General features: G+C 40.5%; 1 protein-coding gene across 5 annotated transcripts in view; it reads left to right on the plus strand.

The window, feature by feature from the left end:
- FAM184A (family with sequence similarity 184 member A) overlaps positions 1-17158 on the plus strand; it is a 572845-nt gene that overhangs the window by 446396 nt on the left and 109291 nt on the right. For all 5 annotated transcript variants that reach the window (XM_078648472.1, XM_078648471.1, XM_078648473.1 and 2 more), the window contains 2 exons: positions 4888-5100; positions 16839-16992. In XM_078648472.1, the coding sequence (XP_078504598.1) occupies positions 4888-5100; positions 16839-16992 (367 nt within the window). The remainder of the gene's footprint in view (positions 1-4887; positions 5101-16838; positions 16993-17158) is intronic.

A 17158-nucleotide genomic window follows, 5' to 3' on the forward strand; every position in this document is an offset into this window, starting at 1 on the left:
TGTCTGGCTTGTCTTCTACAGACACTGCTACAAGGCATTGTGTGTGTTCTTTGTGGTGTCCATAATTGTGTCCCCTTTGTTTTTAATTCATTTATATCTGTTTCTTTGCCTTTGTCTTTAATTTCCTTCTGTTGGTACAGAGTCTATTGTGTTTCAAATGGATTTTTCAGTGACTGAAGACAACAAACTTTCATGAAGATGTATCTTGATGCGAAGTATAGAAATAAACTATATTTTTCATACTATTAGGCATCAATTATATTTTGTAGCTCGCCAGCAAAGGTTTTAAGCTGGGGATTGCTTATGTCCCGTTTATTTCCTGCTTGTGTACCTCCCAAAATGATTTCGGATAATTAGCATGTCGCGTCTTGCGGTACTCAAAAATTAATAAGGAATTGGAAAAAGCTCGACATAGACAATTTTAACAAATTTCTCTGTAATGCCCCCATTTTAAAAAATACTCTTGATACTGACTTAGTAACGTTCCAAACATGGATCCGTAAAGCTACAGACACTTGCCTCCCTGCCTCCCGCAAGAGGATTAGTAATCACCGCCCTCCGGCCCCTTGGTTCTCAGACAAGTTAAAAGCTGAAAAAAACAAATGTAAAAACATGGAAAGACGGTGGAGAAGAGCCTATGCACCTGACGCCAAATCTGCTTATTTGCACGTCAAAAGGGAGTATCACTCTCTCTGTAACGCCGCGCGTGCTAACTATGTTTCCTTATCTTTATCTAATGCTAAGAATTATTCCAAAACATTATTTAAAATGGTAAAAGAATTATCAGGCACTGCAACTCAGCCTATTCCCCCCATTTTTAATGAAACGCAATGTGATGACCTTGCTCAATTTTTTACTAACAAAGTGGAAGTATCATATTCCACTTTGACTGGGAATATGTCATCATCTCCCGCGTCAACACCTCTAAACCCCATTCAGTTAATTCGGCCATTTGATGACAAAGCTTTGCTTGCTCTAAATACCACTAATACCACTAATAAAATAGATAATTGATCATTACTTGATATGACTTCCCTTAAACTGCACCTGGACTGTATCAAATCTGGTTCCCCTTGTGATCCTCTCCCTATTTCGGTACTGCAGCAGCTGGACTTGTCTACACTTGCGATCATTATGGAACTCCTTAATACATCTTTAAAGGAATCTTTGGTCCCCTTGGAATGGAAGCATGCAATGGTCATCCCATTATTGAAAAAGGCCAATGCTGACCCTACGATGTCGTCGAACTATCGGCCTATCTTGTTGCGTCCTGTATTTTCAAAAATATTGGAGAGGCATATAAATGGTCAACTGTCTCAGTTTGTTGACAAGAACAGGATTCTACATCCTTCTCAATCGGGTTTTCGACCTGGTCACTCTACGGAGACTGCTCTACTCGGCATAACCGAAATGTTGCGCCAAAATTTGGATGCAGGGAATACGGTCGCACTTGTCTTGTTGGATTTAAGTGCGGCCTTCAACGCGGTGTCCCATGCCGTGTTGATAAATGCCTTACAATCCATTGGGGTTACTGGCTCTGCACTTAATTGGTTAATCTCTTGTCTTACTTACCGTACGTTACAGGTCTTTTCCTCTGCAGCCAACTCCAAGACTCACTCATCCCCGTATGGCGTCCCCCAAGGGTCCATTCTTAGTCCTTTTTTGTTTAATATTTATGTTAGACCACTGGCAACGATCATGGAAGGAGCTGGGATGTCGTTATTTTCATATGCTGACGACACTCAGATTATTTTCTCACCTTCTGCGGAGAAAAATTCAGAGCCTTCTGCTCTCCGGGCTGGGCTGTGTAAAGTGGCATCTTGGATGCATGCCAATTTTCTCAAGCTGAATGGTGAAAAACGGAGGTCTTGGTACTGGGGAAAGACAAAGAGCTCTGGGGTCCACAACATTGGCCCACTGAAATGGGTGCAGTACCGCAGCCTTCCCATCATGTTCGCAACCTTGGCTTTATTATTTACGACTCACTATCTATGGGTCACCAAGCTACGAAGGTTGCTGCAACATGTTTCACCATTCTAAAGTGGCTGAGAAAAATTGTGTGGATGCTCCCTAGCCCTACTCAGAGACCCGTAGTCCAGGCTCTTGTTACATTTAGACTGGACTTCGGTAACCTCCTTTATCTTAGAGCTAATAAAAATGTCATACGAAAGCTACAGAGAGTACACAACTCTGTGGCCAGATTGCTTTGCTGAACTCCTAGAACAGCTTCTATTTCCACCTCCTTGAGAGACCTTCATTGGTTAAGAGTTGAAAATGAGATTAAGTTTAAAGCTCTGAACTATATGTTCAGAATTAAGAATGGCATTGCTCCCATGTATGTGCACAATTTAGTCCATCTCTATCTGCCTTCTCATACTCTCAGATCCGCTACTCAGGCTAAATTTCAAGTGCCAAAGATCAGACTTTCGCACAAGGGTGGCCATTCTTTTTCCTATTTGGTCTTAAGTATCCTTGCTTAGAGGGACAGACCTTTCTGTCTTGGAAGCTGATAACATATCCTGCTCATTTAACAGTTTTTAAGAATCAGAGGTGAATAACCTAGACGGTGCATGGTAGGAACACAGGTTCATCATTGTTCTCTCTTTCAAAGCTTTTGCTCCTGTTTCCAGTACCATCCATAGAGTGTTGTTGTTTCTGAACAACATGAGTGCTCAGGACTTTGAGGCAGTGAGCAGTTATTTTGGTATTGTTTCCGACTGTCCACCTAAATCAGAATCACAACCCCGGCGCTCCAGGAAAGAATTTAGGGTCTTTTTAGGATATTACGCCAACTGTTACTTCCAGACAACAATGGGTATGGCTCTAATCAGTAAGGCTGAGCCCATTCAACACCAAAGCAATGAAAATGCCAATACTGATAAATCTTTCAACACTCAAGTTTTTCAACAAGCGCATGACCTCATAACACTGACAGCCGGAAGTATTAAATACACTTTATTTTCAAAACTTTTTTTGCTATATCATTATAGTCATTTTTTATGATTTCATAGATAACCACTTGTGTAAACAAGTTAAAAAAACACGACCACAATTATTCACGAGGGAACAACACACAAACACAAAAAGCTAAGCAATCTAGAGTTTTCTCAACAGAATCATTCATACCAGTTCAATCACCCACACACAACGCTGGTATCATACCACACATACACACTTCTCAGACACACAACCTTGGCCTCATACCATCTTTGTCACTTTAATAAACCAAGGTCCCACACCAAACAACATCAGCTTAGGACTCCTTCTAACTGTGCAAAAACTGAAACATGAAAACAACTTGAAATTTAAACAGTCACAGCTTGACAATAATGCACAGAACAAATGATTATTAAACAAGATGTTTGTTTGGGAATAAACAACACCCAGGCGACGCGTTTCAAACCCTCTTCAATGTGGGGTTCTCCTCAGGACCAAACCGCACATTTCTTTAACACTCTAGCTCTTCGAATATTCAATGAAACTGATGCAGATATTATTATGGGGAAAGGGCTGGATCGTGTTTAAAGAGCCTGCTAAGCTGGTAACTGGTGGCTTATTTTCAATATGGAATGTGGAGGTAGCGTCTCTTAGAAGCTTTACACGCACTTGCAATGTGGCTTTCGACGCTACTATGTCACGTAATTGGATTCGGATTCTGGTTAGTTGTCGGTACACAACTCCGACCTGGATTGGCGGCGAATCAGACGCCAAACAGCTTTTCCCGTGTCTATTGTCCCAGATAGGCTCTTGGTAAACCAAACAGCCCTTGGTAAACACGATCCAGCCCTGTCCCATAATAATATCTGCATCAGTTTCATTGAATATATGAAGAGCTTGAGTGTTAAAGAAATGCGTTGTTTGGTCCTGAGGAGAACCCCACATTGAAGATTGTTTAGCTTTTTGTGTTTTTGTGTTGTTCCCTTGTGAAGAATTGAGGTCGTGTTATTTGAAATTGTTTACACAAGTGGTGATCTATGAAATCATAAAATATTACTATAATGATATAGCAAACATTTTGGAAAATAAAGTGTATTTAATACTTCCGGCTGTCAATGATATGAGGTCATGCGCCGTTGAAAAACTTGAGTGTTGAAAGAATTATCAGTATTGGCATTTTCATTGCTTTGGAACTGTTACTTCCGTCATTCTATATAGGGATTCATGGACAATTATTTTTGTTTCCATCAATGGTAGCCATGCTATAAGTGTAAACTATATTTTATGTTCATCTAAGGGTTTTAAGGTTCCTGCTTAGGACTTTGGGGCTGATTGACAGTTTGTCGGATGGACTTGGTCACAAACGTGACGGATATCTTGTCTGCTCTATTACAAGTGCCATAGGACAAAATGCACTCTGTTCTCTCTCTATTAGATTTTATGGCTTTTAAGTATATTCTGTCTATTAGTGGGCAGCTTTGGTTAGCTGTGCCCAAAAGAGTTGCTTTGATTTTTCAAGTCATGATAAGATGATAACCAAGCCCAACATATATGTTTTGCCGCATACGGAGTAGATTGAATAAATCGTACATTCTGCTGTTGCTGTTATATTCTGTGACAATGAGGTTCAGCTGCATGGCTTGCTTTAACACAGTGGCTTGAAGAATGCCCTTTTATTAGATTTTGCTTGTCTTGTTGCCAATGTCATCCTGAGCGATTGTATTGCTTGTTGAAGTAGGAGATGAAATTTGTAGATGGTAGTGTTAAGTTCTTATAAACTATAACGTATGATGCCAGTGTGCTGTTTTCATGTCTTGAGCTTCAAATCTGTCTTTGTAAGACGCGTCTTTGAATGCCAAGATCATAAACGTTAAATCATAAAATTATGTATTGATTTTCCTTTTGTGCCCACGTCATTTATCCTCTGGTGTGCTGCTGTTCTTGGCTTAGATTTCCCTGCTCAAACAGAACCTTGAGATGCAGCTCTCCCAGTCGCAGACGTCATTGCAGCAGCTCCATGCCCAGTTCAGTCAGGAACGGCAGCGCCTTACCCGGGAAATGCAGCTACTCCAAGAAGAACATCAGCAGAAGCAGAAATCCTTGCAAGAAGCCCATGAAATTGCATTCCAGAACCTGGAGGGATCTAAACATCTAGAACAAAAGGCATGTACCATCTTTTATACCATGCTGCTACTCTTCTGTCTTTGTTCCCTCTAACGGAATGCATGCAAGCCACTTGGCACTTACACCATTACTCTAGCAATTGCATCGCACGTATATAAGACAAAGTGAATGTTTAGTAAATCTATTTTGGAATTTTTTAAAGTGCATAATTGTGTGCATTTAAACTATTTACTTGTGCAATTTCTGTTTTGTATTTGTGGAAAAATAGATTACTGATCCGCGTTATAATTTTCTGCATCAAAATACAATGTAGATACACAAAATAACAAATTTACTATCACCAATCTACTCTAGAGAAATCAGCAGATGTGGCTGATTTACTACAGTCAGAATTTTAGATGAGGTACTAGGAAGGAGGAACATGGGTGATTCCATCAGAAAGACAGTTTAAGAAGGTGATAAACTCCCAAAAAGTTGTACAAGTCATAAACCCTCCCAGTGTTGATTCCACCCAGCCTGCACTTGTACACGTGCTTCCCCCAAAAATTAGAGAAAGTATGCAAACGGTGGAGAAGAGTTTACTGAACACATCCACACATTTGTGAGACTGAGGAAAAAAGTAAGTACCAATACAGGTCTCGCACCTGTAAGTGTGGGGTGGCAGTGGTGTACCTAGATGCCAACATCTTGCATAGGTTTCTTCGAGTATTTTTGTGCATCCCCTAAAAGTCTGAGATCTACACATTAAAATAATAGTGTGTGATGAGTAGGTTTCCTGATCTGAATCAACCTCTTTAAGTTCTTGGTGGTTCTAGATAAGAAAAGAGCAAAGTTGTCAATGCTTGCTTTACTCAAGCCCAATAAATAAAAAATATTCTTAATATGGAGTTCTCATGAGGTGATCAGCAATTTATCTGTAATCCATTAGAGTGGTACTATTGTTGTAGTTCTATCTAGGACCCTAAATTCGATAGACTTATGCCCTTGTGTGGTTATAATCAATAATATCCTTATAAAGGCATAAGAATCATATCCATATTTAGTCATAGCCCATGCTGTCCAAATTAAGCAAGGCTACTTCCCCAGGCTCCTAGCAAGTACAACGAGTTCTGTAAACAAACCATACCTCCAGCAACCTGGGAATTCCCCATTGCTTTTGTTTTGATTTCGTCCTAGAACTCCTGTGAGCACTCTAAGAACGGCCAGTTCTTAGTGACATCTTTATTGACGTCTTATGTCCAACCTTACGTCAAAACCCGGCACCTTTCAGGTATAAACATACCAACGCTGCCTTAAGCAAACACATGGTGGTGGTTTTGGAGCAGAGCAGCTATTTACTTGCCCGTGAGCCCAGCTGATGCGAGAGCCCACAGACGCTGCCCCTCCTCTTTGACGCACTGAGAGAGACGCTGTCTTTTCTCCTGCTGAGAAATCCAGCTCCGGTGTTTACAGATACCTTTGCGGGTTACTGGGATATCGAGTCTTGAGAGAGAGATACAAGACCTCCTGCTTTCTAATACCCTGGTACGGAGCTGACTAAAACCTTAGAGAGAATTCTTGATTCAGATTCTTGGCAAAACCAACTTAACTTAAACTGCTACTTACTTACTCCTTCCCACGTATTAGGCTTAGGTCAGGTACACCGGGGTAGGCATATTTAGAAGCACCAGTTGAGTACGTTAGTCAATGTATATAAGTATGTATATATTTTATCTATTTTAAAGTATCTTATGGCTAAGAAACCATATCAATGCTTTTACAGTATTATTTCTTAATCCTCCTTTTACTGTACGCACTTTACTTTATGCTAAGTATTGCAATTGTGGCAATTCATTTCTCTTGTATGAGAAAGAAGACTGCTCAATAAATAACACCTTTTATTGAAAACTCCCGTCTCTCTTTTCTCTGCACTCTGGTGAAACTAAGTATGCACACTTGACTGAGTGAAATAGCTGTCTATTGTTTTCACACGACTCTAGAGATACACTCTTATTCTGAGGTGGCAAAGTTGTCATGTTATATGGTTGTCAGAAGCTAATCCCTTCTTGTCTATCCAGGGAGGTTAAACTCCTCCTCGCTTATTCGAGAAAGTTTCTAGTGACCTCTGAGCTAGCTGGAAAAAACTTAAGTCTAATATAGTCAGTGGAGACCTAGTCGACTTCAGTCCTACGTCTACACTGCTGAATATATTATTCCAATGCGCAGAGCCTATTGGGAATATAGGAACTACACTACATGGCGCCCAACGTTTGGTAAGGCGATAACTCTAACGCAAGACGTTAGAGTAACTCAGTCGTGCTTTTTCACACAGACCCTTTTTCCCGTAAATACTCCAAAAGACGCCTGGAGTGGGTAAAAGGTTAAAATCCGCCGGAACTTAGTAGGAAGAGATTCCTATGTAAAGTTTTTGGTTTAGTCAACGTTGAATGATACAGTGTTCCAAAATATTGTGCACCTAATCTTTGTTTCGTTGAAACCTGATCTGCAACCAAAAAACCTTATGTCAGTAAAATGCCTGACGGAGACGAAGAAAGAGATGCTAGAGCGTCTCAACTGTTGTTGGAAGACACAACTCTCCAACAGAATGACCCGAATGCTATACTCATTCCGGTCAACATAAGAAGAACTATAACTATTAAACTTATAGAAAAAAGACTGACATCGCGAGGTGGTACAGTCATATTCGTGGTAGAGGCCCATGAATATCGGCAGACAGAGGTATTCTATTCATGGATAAACTTTCCAGCAGCAAACGCTGTCAAACACGACTTCCACTATTACAAAATAGAGGAACCTCCGGAAGAGTACACCCCTTTCGAGGAGGTGGAAATCCCACTAAATTACTAAGAGCACCTGCTCTGGTTTAATGGCGCCCTAAAACATAACAATCACTTCACAAGGCTCGGTCCACTAGGTAGACCAGGAGCAACGTGGCCGGTTCTAGCCAGCTACACACCACATCCAGACATTGAAAAAATGTCAGTACCAGAACTTTTAGCCCAGCTAAAACAACTGATTAAAATACATAGACAATTAGTCCAATATGTAATGCGGACTACAACAGTCCAACCAGCAATTAACATTCCACAGCTGACCCCTCATCAGGGGAACACAAACAAAATAACACCACAGAATATACAATCCTGTCTTGGTAAAACACCCGCAAAACGGGAACAAATACCATTCTGGTTAGCACAAAAAATAACTCAAATAGAGGCAGTATTTCCGGATACTACCCCTACTGAGAAACACAGAATTCTGACTATCTGTCTTCCAATGGGGATCGCACCACATGTGGAGGACTGTGACACTTGGGGCACAGTCTTTGCTTCCATTTACACTAAAACACATGGTGTTCCGTCCATGACGGTAATACCAGATGTACTAAGACAGATTCAAAATGAATACGGTCCAGAACCTGCTTTAACTCTGGGTATGAAACTACTGAAAGACTTCAAGCAGGTCTCGGCTATATTATTAGCCAACATAAAAGGAGAAGCAGCATCTGTAGCGATCCGCCAGAAATTGAAAGAAACAGATATAGCAGAACAGCCATTTGAACTTGCCAGAATCATAGAAAAATCCTATGAAGAACTAGGTAGAGATAGTTTGGGTGGAAAACCAGTAAAACCCCAACTAACTGAAAATCCTGAAAAGATATTTATTAAAAATAATCTAAACACTCCAAAAAAGAACTGGGATGGAAATAAACAATCCACTCCCAAAGAAAAAAGATTCCAGTCCAGAGGAAGGTCTCCTCGGCGGAGAGAAAGATCTCCAGATCAAGGAAACAAGTCTCCCCAGAGGGAGCCCTCTGAGAAAAGATACAACCTTAGAAATAGGGATAATTTGAAAAAACCTGATAGATATCAAGATATTGATACACGTCCCTCTCGATCTTTTCAGACTTCCTCACAGAAATCGGAAAGAAGAGGACGGTCAGAACACAGGGAAGAGCACGTCAAGTCCAAAGACAAGGAACCTGCTCATCTTAATAAAAAATTACAATTTCCAAAAAAGAAGGTAGCCAGTATTAAAATGATTAAACATGCCGAGGATACTGAGGACACAACTGAAAAATGGAGAATGGGCCCAGACAATGCTAGACAGCGCAGCAGAATTGACAATAGCTCGCAAGATCCTGATGAATCATCTGGAGACAGTGGACACAAATGAATACATTCAAGTGGAAACTGCAGATACCAGAGTTAGCAAACCTCATAAAATATACGAAATAACACTGCGTATAGAGGGAGATAAGACTAGGAAAGTAAAGGGTCTCTTTTGGGATAATCTTTCAAAAGGCTATGACATCCTTTTAGCTGAGAAAGACTGGCCACCAGAGTTTGTCAGGGAGTGCCCTCATGACGAAGAAATGATTATGCCTGCCTTCTCAAATCATATTCCGATTCATAGAAAATATACATATGCAAGAAAATGGGCAGTAGCGCAAGCTCCTGCATTATACAAAAATCATGTAGGATGGGATGAGGACTCTCCTCCTCACAAAATCCAGTTAAAATGTCAACCAACTGCACAAAGGCAGTACACAATCAAACAAGAAGCTAAAAAGCAAGTCAGGGAGATCTTAGATAAGCTTGAATACCAAGGGGTGATTGAAACATGCACCTCTCAAATGAACAATCCTTTGTTTCCTGTCTCCAAGCCAGATGATTCATATCGTCTAGTTTTGGACTACAGACACCTTAACTCATGTTGCAAAACATTTGCAGTACAAAAGTCACACAGTGCAGCACTAATGAATAACATCGTGCGCAAAAAATACAAAACGACATTAGACATCTCTAATGGGTTCTTTTGTCAAAACATAGCACCTGAAAGCAGGTATTTGACCGCTTTCTCAATAACGGGGTCACAGAAAAAATTTCTGTCGACTCCCACAGGGATTCAAGAATAGCCCAGGATTATTCTCAGCAAGGGTAACAGAGTTACTACAAATATATGATGATGAGGCATTATCTTATGTCGATGACATCTATCTCACAGATGATGACCTGGAGACTCACTTGAAAAGAGTAAACACCATAATACTTGGGTTTGCAGCTGAGGGTTACAAATTCAACTGTAAAAAGTCACGAATTGCCCATCTAACAGTCCTGTTTTTAGGATATGAATTATCAAGTGAAGGCAAAAGCCTAGCGGACAATTTCTTAGAGAAATGCGCAGTCCTCCAAGCACCGAAAACGCTGAAGAACTCACAATCAATACTAGGTTTCCTGAATTTCGGAAGAACATACATTCTAAATTATGCAGAGAGGGTTAAACCTCTCTATGAATTAATAAAACCTGATTTCAAACCAATCAATTGGACTCAAAAACACACAGAAATTTTGAGGTCATTGCAAGCAGACATGTTAGCTAAAACTAAATTACAAACACGCGAAAACATACGCAACCTTGTAATCCGAGTCATCCCAGGAAGATGCGGATTCACTTACCTGACTTCTAATGAGGGAGAAACGGTACCAATTCCTTACAAATCACACTTGTACACACAAGCTGAAAAAACATTCAGTATTACAGAAAACATTGTAAATGCGGTTCAAACTGCTGTAGCAAAAGAAAGAGCCCAAGCACAAGGCATAAGAATAACTGTTGTAACAGCAGAATCAGCCTTTGAAGCATTAACAAGCCCACGCAATTTGACTAGCGTGGCATTAGACCCAAAATGGATCAAATGGGTAAATTCTCTTGCTGCAGAAGACGTGAAATGCTACTTTGACCCGGAAATGAAAAAATTAAAAGATCTAAAATATGAATTAGAATATCCTCTGCCAATCGAGATTCTGCCTCTACAACTTTACGCCTGTGTAATATATACAGACGGATCAGCACAACCCGCAGTTGGGGGTAAACACAATTACAGTGCTGCGTGCGCGGTTGTTAAATGCAGGTGGCACGAAGGAAAATTGAGACCATTGGTAACTATGACTCAATCTGTAAAAGATAGTTCGGATCAACGAACTGAACTGCTAGCTTTAAAGATGGCGCTCGATATTGCGGATCGCGAATTCCCCGCACTAATAATGTGCGATTCGCATTACTGCGTCAAATCTTACAATAATGACTTGCAGAACTGGGTTCAAAACGGTTTCAAAGATGCAAAAGGTGGCACAATCAAGCATAAAACGCTTTGGGAACAGGTAGTTCCTTTGCAGAAGGAACTACAAAAGACTCACGTGATCCATACACTGAGTCATCAGCGTGATGGCGTTCACGCTGCAGGGAATTCATTGGCTGACAGCCACAGCGGACGCAAATAATCCGGCTTCCGTAGCATAGACGGGGAAACCATGCTGGCGGTAAAAACGTCTTTACAAGGCAACTGTGCAGCACTACCCCTGAACTATCCACTCACTTATACATACGTAATAGATGCAAACTCCGTTCCTTTTGCTCGAATCCCTGGAGTGGGGGATAGAGTGATTCCAAACACGAACAGGAGAATCTTCTTGATTCAAGAAGCACATATGGGATTAGGTCTAAGGCACCACGAGATCATGATATCTCTAAAAGAATTACAATCAGAATACTGGTGGCCGGAGATGAGCCTGCATAACTACAAATTTGCAAAGGGCTGGCAAAACTGCAACAGAGATCGCAGTGGCGAACCGGCCGGAGTATTGCCAGGACCCTTCTTTTACAAAGCATAAGGCTATCTATACGCAGACATCCAATAGGAGAAATGCGTCCCATTTATGTTTAAGACTAGATTCACTTAAAGTGCAGACACCAGCGCTCGGCTGACGCCAGAACTGTTATGAAAGATTTGCGAGTCCATAGTGGCACATACGCAATTGGAATTGGCATGCTACATTCTGACCAGGGTCCTGCTTTTAGCTCTCGAGCTTATAAGGAGGCCATGACCAGCATGGGCATTGCATTGCGGTACTCTTGTCCCTTCCATCCTGAGGGAAATGGGATTGTGGAAAGAAAAAACCGGGACATAAAGCAATCTATAACGGCGAGGGTATTAGGTTCAGGTGATGGGTGGGTCCAACATTTAACAAGTGTCCAACGTAGTCTTAATAATCTGCCAAGAAATTCTCTAAAAGGTTTCAGTCCGTACGAACTATTGTTCGGGATTAGAATGCATATTCAGGACTTAGATAGTCAGACTTCAGTGGTAGAAGAAAAATGCTTTGATATCAAAGATCGTTTGGCTATTTTACAGGACTTAAATGAAACAAGAAAAGACCTGAGCAACGTAAAGTTAAAACAGCAGCCAACCGCCCCTGAAGATAAACCACCTGTCCCAGCAAGGCCTGCCTGGATTCCAAAGATTGGGGATCTGGTCAGAGAGAAGATCGCGGTGAAGAAGGAATTTGGGCCTTCTTACAGAAAAGCAGTACCTGTCTTAGCTATCAGCGGAACAAGATCAGTTGTACTACCGCCCCTTGCTGGTAAAAAGGAGAACCGAGTTGTATCCATCGACCTGGTAAAACCACAATCATGTGGCCAATAATAAGTAGTAGGCCCAGTGGACTCCCAAGAAGTAGCAGAGTACCAAAACTTGCTACAATACAAGAGGTTCAAACTGAGAGACTAATCACATTTGATAAACCTGCAGTAAATACAAAAGGACTATGCAACAATGCCATGGAACTTGTGCCTCTTGAAACCCAAATTGCAACAGTTCGTCAAGAAACACCAGTCTACAACGATGTAGCCTCAGACTATGCTAATGAAACAAAAAATACAAAAGCAACTGAAAATCCGGAAGCAATTCCAACAATTGACAGAAATGCATCTGGCTACTTCATCAATTTTGATAACTTTTCTGAGGATCCAAGCGAGCCTGAAGAACAGCCAACAACAAAAACTTTTAAAGACAAAGTAACAGAACTCTTTCATCAACTCAAAGAAACCTATCTGATTTCTCCATGGATTGAATTTTGGATTGTGTTAGGTGTACTTTTCCTCCTGCTTTGGCTCATCATGGTTCTTTGTTTGGGAAAATTAATTGAAGGAAAATACAGTACAATGGACACAGCAAGTCAGAACATCAACTTGGTCCTAAAGCCTCACAAGTCATCTCACATCGAGAAAAGAGAACTATCATCAGTGAATGTCACAGCCAATCCAATACCCGGTGGGGTAGCATGGGACAAAACGGATTACGAAATCTATGGCCCGGTCGAGCTCTTGAAATATCCACACCAGTTCAAGGTTTCATTAAGTGACTTTGTAAAACCGAGTACATTCTCTGATGATTGGGACTTTGAAAGTATTAATGATATGATGTCAGATTTAGTAATGTCAGCAAAATTTACAGAACATGATTACTTACAGGGTTCATCAAATTATGAAAAAATGTATTGTTACAACCACTTTGCACATCACTATTTGCATAAATCTGCTCAGCCTAGAAATGCTTTTAATTATAATCAATGGGAACATTGTGCAACTCCACCGAAAGGTAGTTCGAAAACATTTTACGAGAAATTCCCATATTTTTCAGGATTTAACACAAGTGATGCAGAAACTTTTTATTTCAAAATGTTAAATAAAACAGGAATGAAAACAATGCTGACTAATACTAAATTGATCTATTCGGAGACATTTTATGAAAAAATGATTACATTTGGTTTTGATTTCTGGAAAAACAACATTGAAACAAAAACCATCTGGGGTACCAAAGATTGGCAGGTCCAAGGTTTAGAAGCATTATTTAGAGCCTGCATGATCCTAGAACAAATTATATTCTTGAATGACACCATTCAACAGACAACCTGTCTTGGCCTAGCCAAAATTAAAGACTTAAACAAACCGTCTATTCCAAAGCCAACACCTGACAGTAATAGCACTACAGATGTTGAGATAGACGTATCCCATATTTTTAACCAAAACAGAACACATCCTGATTGGAAAAAATGGTTGATCTGGCCCACAGACACAAATAACTGTCAATATAGATTCCTGAACAAAACACAGGGGTTAAAAATGACCAGGCCAGACCCAAGATACTCCCAGAGACAACATCCAGGGATAGTCACAACATACAGTGTAGGGAAACTCTGCCTGGAATGGCTACAGAAATCCACACTGGCTGAAATTAAGCAACACTTGACTTTACTTAAAGACGGTGCTGACTTGCGTGATTTCATAATGGGACCACGCAAACAGCGTAAAAAAACCTGTCATTGAATGGATAATACATGGAATAATCACAATTCCGATAACAACTTTCCAATTTAAATACTGTCAAGAGTATATACCAGCGGGCCAGTATGAAAGGTTGGGTAAAGGGTACATTAAGTCATCATGGAAATTACCTTATACACACACATGCTACAGTGAAAAGAAAAAGAATGTATTTCTTAGTGGTAACAAATGTAAAAGATCACTAAGCGGTACACTTCTTTGTGAAGGCATTAACCTGCATGGAGCCTGCGATGGATCTTCAAATAACCTTTTGTGTCACCAGCAAGGCACACCTGCAACACAAATAGAGCCATTCTTTAGACGACTTTCTAACGGGAGTTACATTCTAATAGTGGACCACAGCTGTTGTGGCATGGTGCCAGGAAAAGCCTATCTCGTGAGCGTGAGTTCCATGGTCACTTGCTGTATGCAAGTATTGTATCCAAACAGCACTCCAGATACGGAGGCAACAATTTGACCTTCTTTGAATATCTCTTCTATTCGAATTGATACTTTAAGCAGAATAAAGTCTGTCCTTTTACAGACAACTGTGCCCTTGACGTCATCAAAAGAAACGTATGATCTGCAAGTTGCAAGGACAACGGCAGAGATACATACCCTTTTATCAACAAATTGCCCCGTGCATTTCGTAGAAATGCTAAGCCAAATCCTAAATATGTCAGATACCAGTGGTATCCCACATATTTTTAAGACAATTTTTTGGGGACTGTTAACACCCTTCGAAACAGTTCTGGGCATTTTTCCTAATTTTGTCCATTCTGTCTTTGGCGGCCTACCACTTCTGTTGGGACTCGTAGCAGGCATTTTATTTTTGATCCTTCTGCTCCGATATGGCAAGCCAAGTCGCAGACAAGACTCCGGCAACAATGGAAGAAACAATCCTAGCTATACGCTATCGGGACCGCATAACTAAAGTCCTAGGATTAGCGCGGATAAGAGATCTGAATATGACCTGGTTTCTTAAATTCAGACACATCTGGCAGAATTGCATCTTACCTGTGCTTCGATGTATGCTATGCGGAGAAGAATGCGTGTTGGACGTCTGTCTTACACTACCATCAGCAGTACCTTTGGATACAGATACTTTGCTAAGTCCGATAACGGCTCATGCATCGTGTTGTCCCCAGCGGCTACCCATTCTGATGACGGCATTCGTTGAGACTTCACCACTACGATTAGGGGGTAGTGAAGTACGAGATGAGAGCAACATCACCCAGGTATGACCTTCTGTGAGCATTGCTGATCCTGACATCGATGATAGCAATCATTCTCACGACTGCACTGTTGCGGCATTTTCAAACTTGGTCGAACTTTCACCTGAAGCCGTAGACCAATTTTTTGAGAGTCTGTCTGAAATGATGTTCTCCCCTGAACAGAAAGAATAACTTTTTAAGCAACGAGCACACAGCGTTCCCTGAACTCTGAATTTGGCCTTCAGCTTTGATAAACAAAAGCTACTGGAAATATTTGGTACTATTTATCCCCCTGAAGCGAAATTATTTTTTTCCACTTCCAAAATATTTACCTTTTTCTGGCACATGTACTCTGCTTAAAGTAGAACTATTCTTAGAGAACAGAGCTTCTATTTTAGGAACTCTAGAGACAATATATTACCTCAGCCTCTAGCACATGTACAGCATTTTGTATTAATATGTGATGGAATGGTCTCGACCTTCTTTTCTGTATTAAGAGCCATTTCATGTGTAATTTTCGCAAATCATTCAGCTGATAATTATATGCAATCCTTTTTTCTGAATGATAACACTGCTTGAAAAGCGTACAGCACTAATACTCACTTTCGTGTATTACCATATACCATTTCAATATGCAAATTTATGTATTTTGGGCTGGGTTGGAAAACACATGCATCATTATATGTTTATATGTTTACTATTGCTTAGTTTTAAGTAATGAGGGACATTAGATCGTGGAGTGGGTGTTGTAGTTCTATCTAGGACCCTAAATTCGATAGTCCTGACTTATGCCCTTGTGTGGTTATAATCAATAATATCCTTATAAAGGCATAAGAATCATATCCATATTTAGTCATAGCCCATGCTGTCCAAATTACTTTATGCTAAGTATTGCAATTGTGGCAATTCATTTCTCTTGTATGAGAAAGAAGACTGCTCAATAAATAACACCTTTTATTGAAAACGCCCGTCTCTCTTTTCTCTGCACTCTGGTGAAACTAAGTATGCACACTTGACTGAGTGAAATAGCTGTCTATTGTTTTCACACGACTCTAGAGATACACTCTTATTCTGAGGGAGCAAAGTTGTCATGTTATATGGTTGTCAGAAGCGAATCCCTTCTTGTCTATCCAGGGAGGTTAAACTCCTCCTCGCTTATTCGAGAAAGTTTCTAGTGACCTCTGAGCTAGCTGGACAAAAACTTAAGTCTAATATAGTCAGTAGAGACCTAGTCGACTTCAGTCCTACGTCTACACTGCTGAATATATTATTCCAATGCGCAGAGCCTATTGGGAATATAGGAACTACACTACACTATAACATAAAAAGTGGATGTTGTTTTTTATTCTTATTTTTGTTGCTTCTTATAAATTTGGTTCATATGTTATAATGTTGCAGGAATATGAAGATCGTTTACAGCAGGAACATGTAAAGGAACTTCAGAGTGTAAAAGAGGCTCATAGGCAGGCCATGGAGTCTCTCCGGTTAGAAATGGAGCAGGAACATCAAACTCTGCGTTTTGAGCTGGAAGATGACGGGAAAGCCATGCTAGGTAACTACTTCATAGCGTTGTCACTGTGTCAAACGACGGCTAATGGGATTTTGTGACTTTGGTTAGTTGCTCAGCTAGGAGCATGGTTTTGTTGGCACTTCAGGAGGCAGTTTTGCAGTTGCTCAAGCAGAGACACGAGGCAATTGCTTGATAAACTGTCAAGCAG

Source organism: Lissotriton helveticus, chromosome 6 (assembly GCF_964261635.1).
Source record: "Lissotriton helveticus chromosome 6, aLisHel1.1, whole genome shotgun sequence".
Taxonomy (NCBI): Eukaryota; Metazoa; Chordata; class Amphibia; order Caudata; family Salamandridae; genus Lissotriton; species Lissotriton helveticus.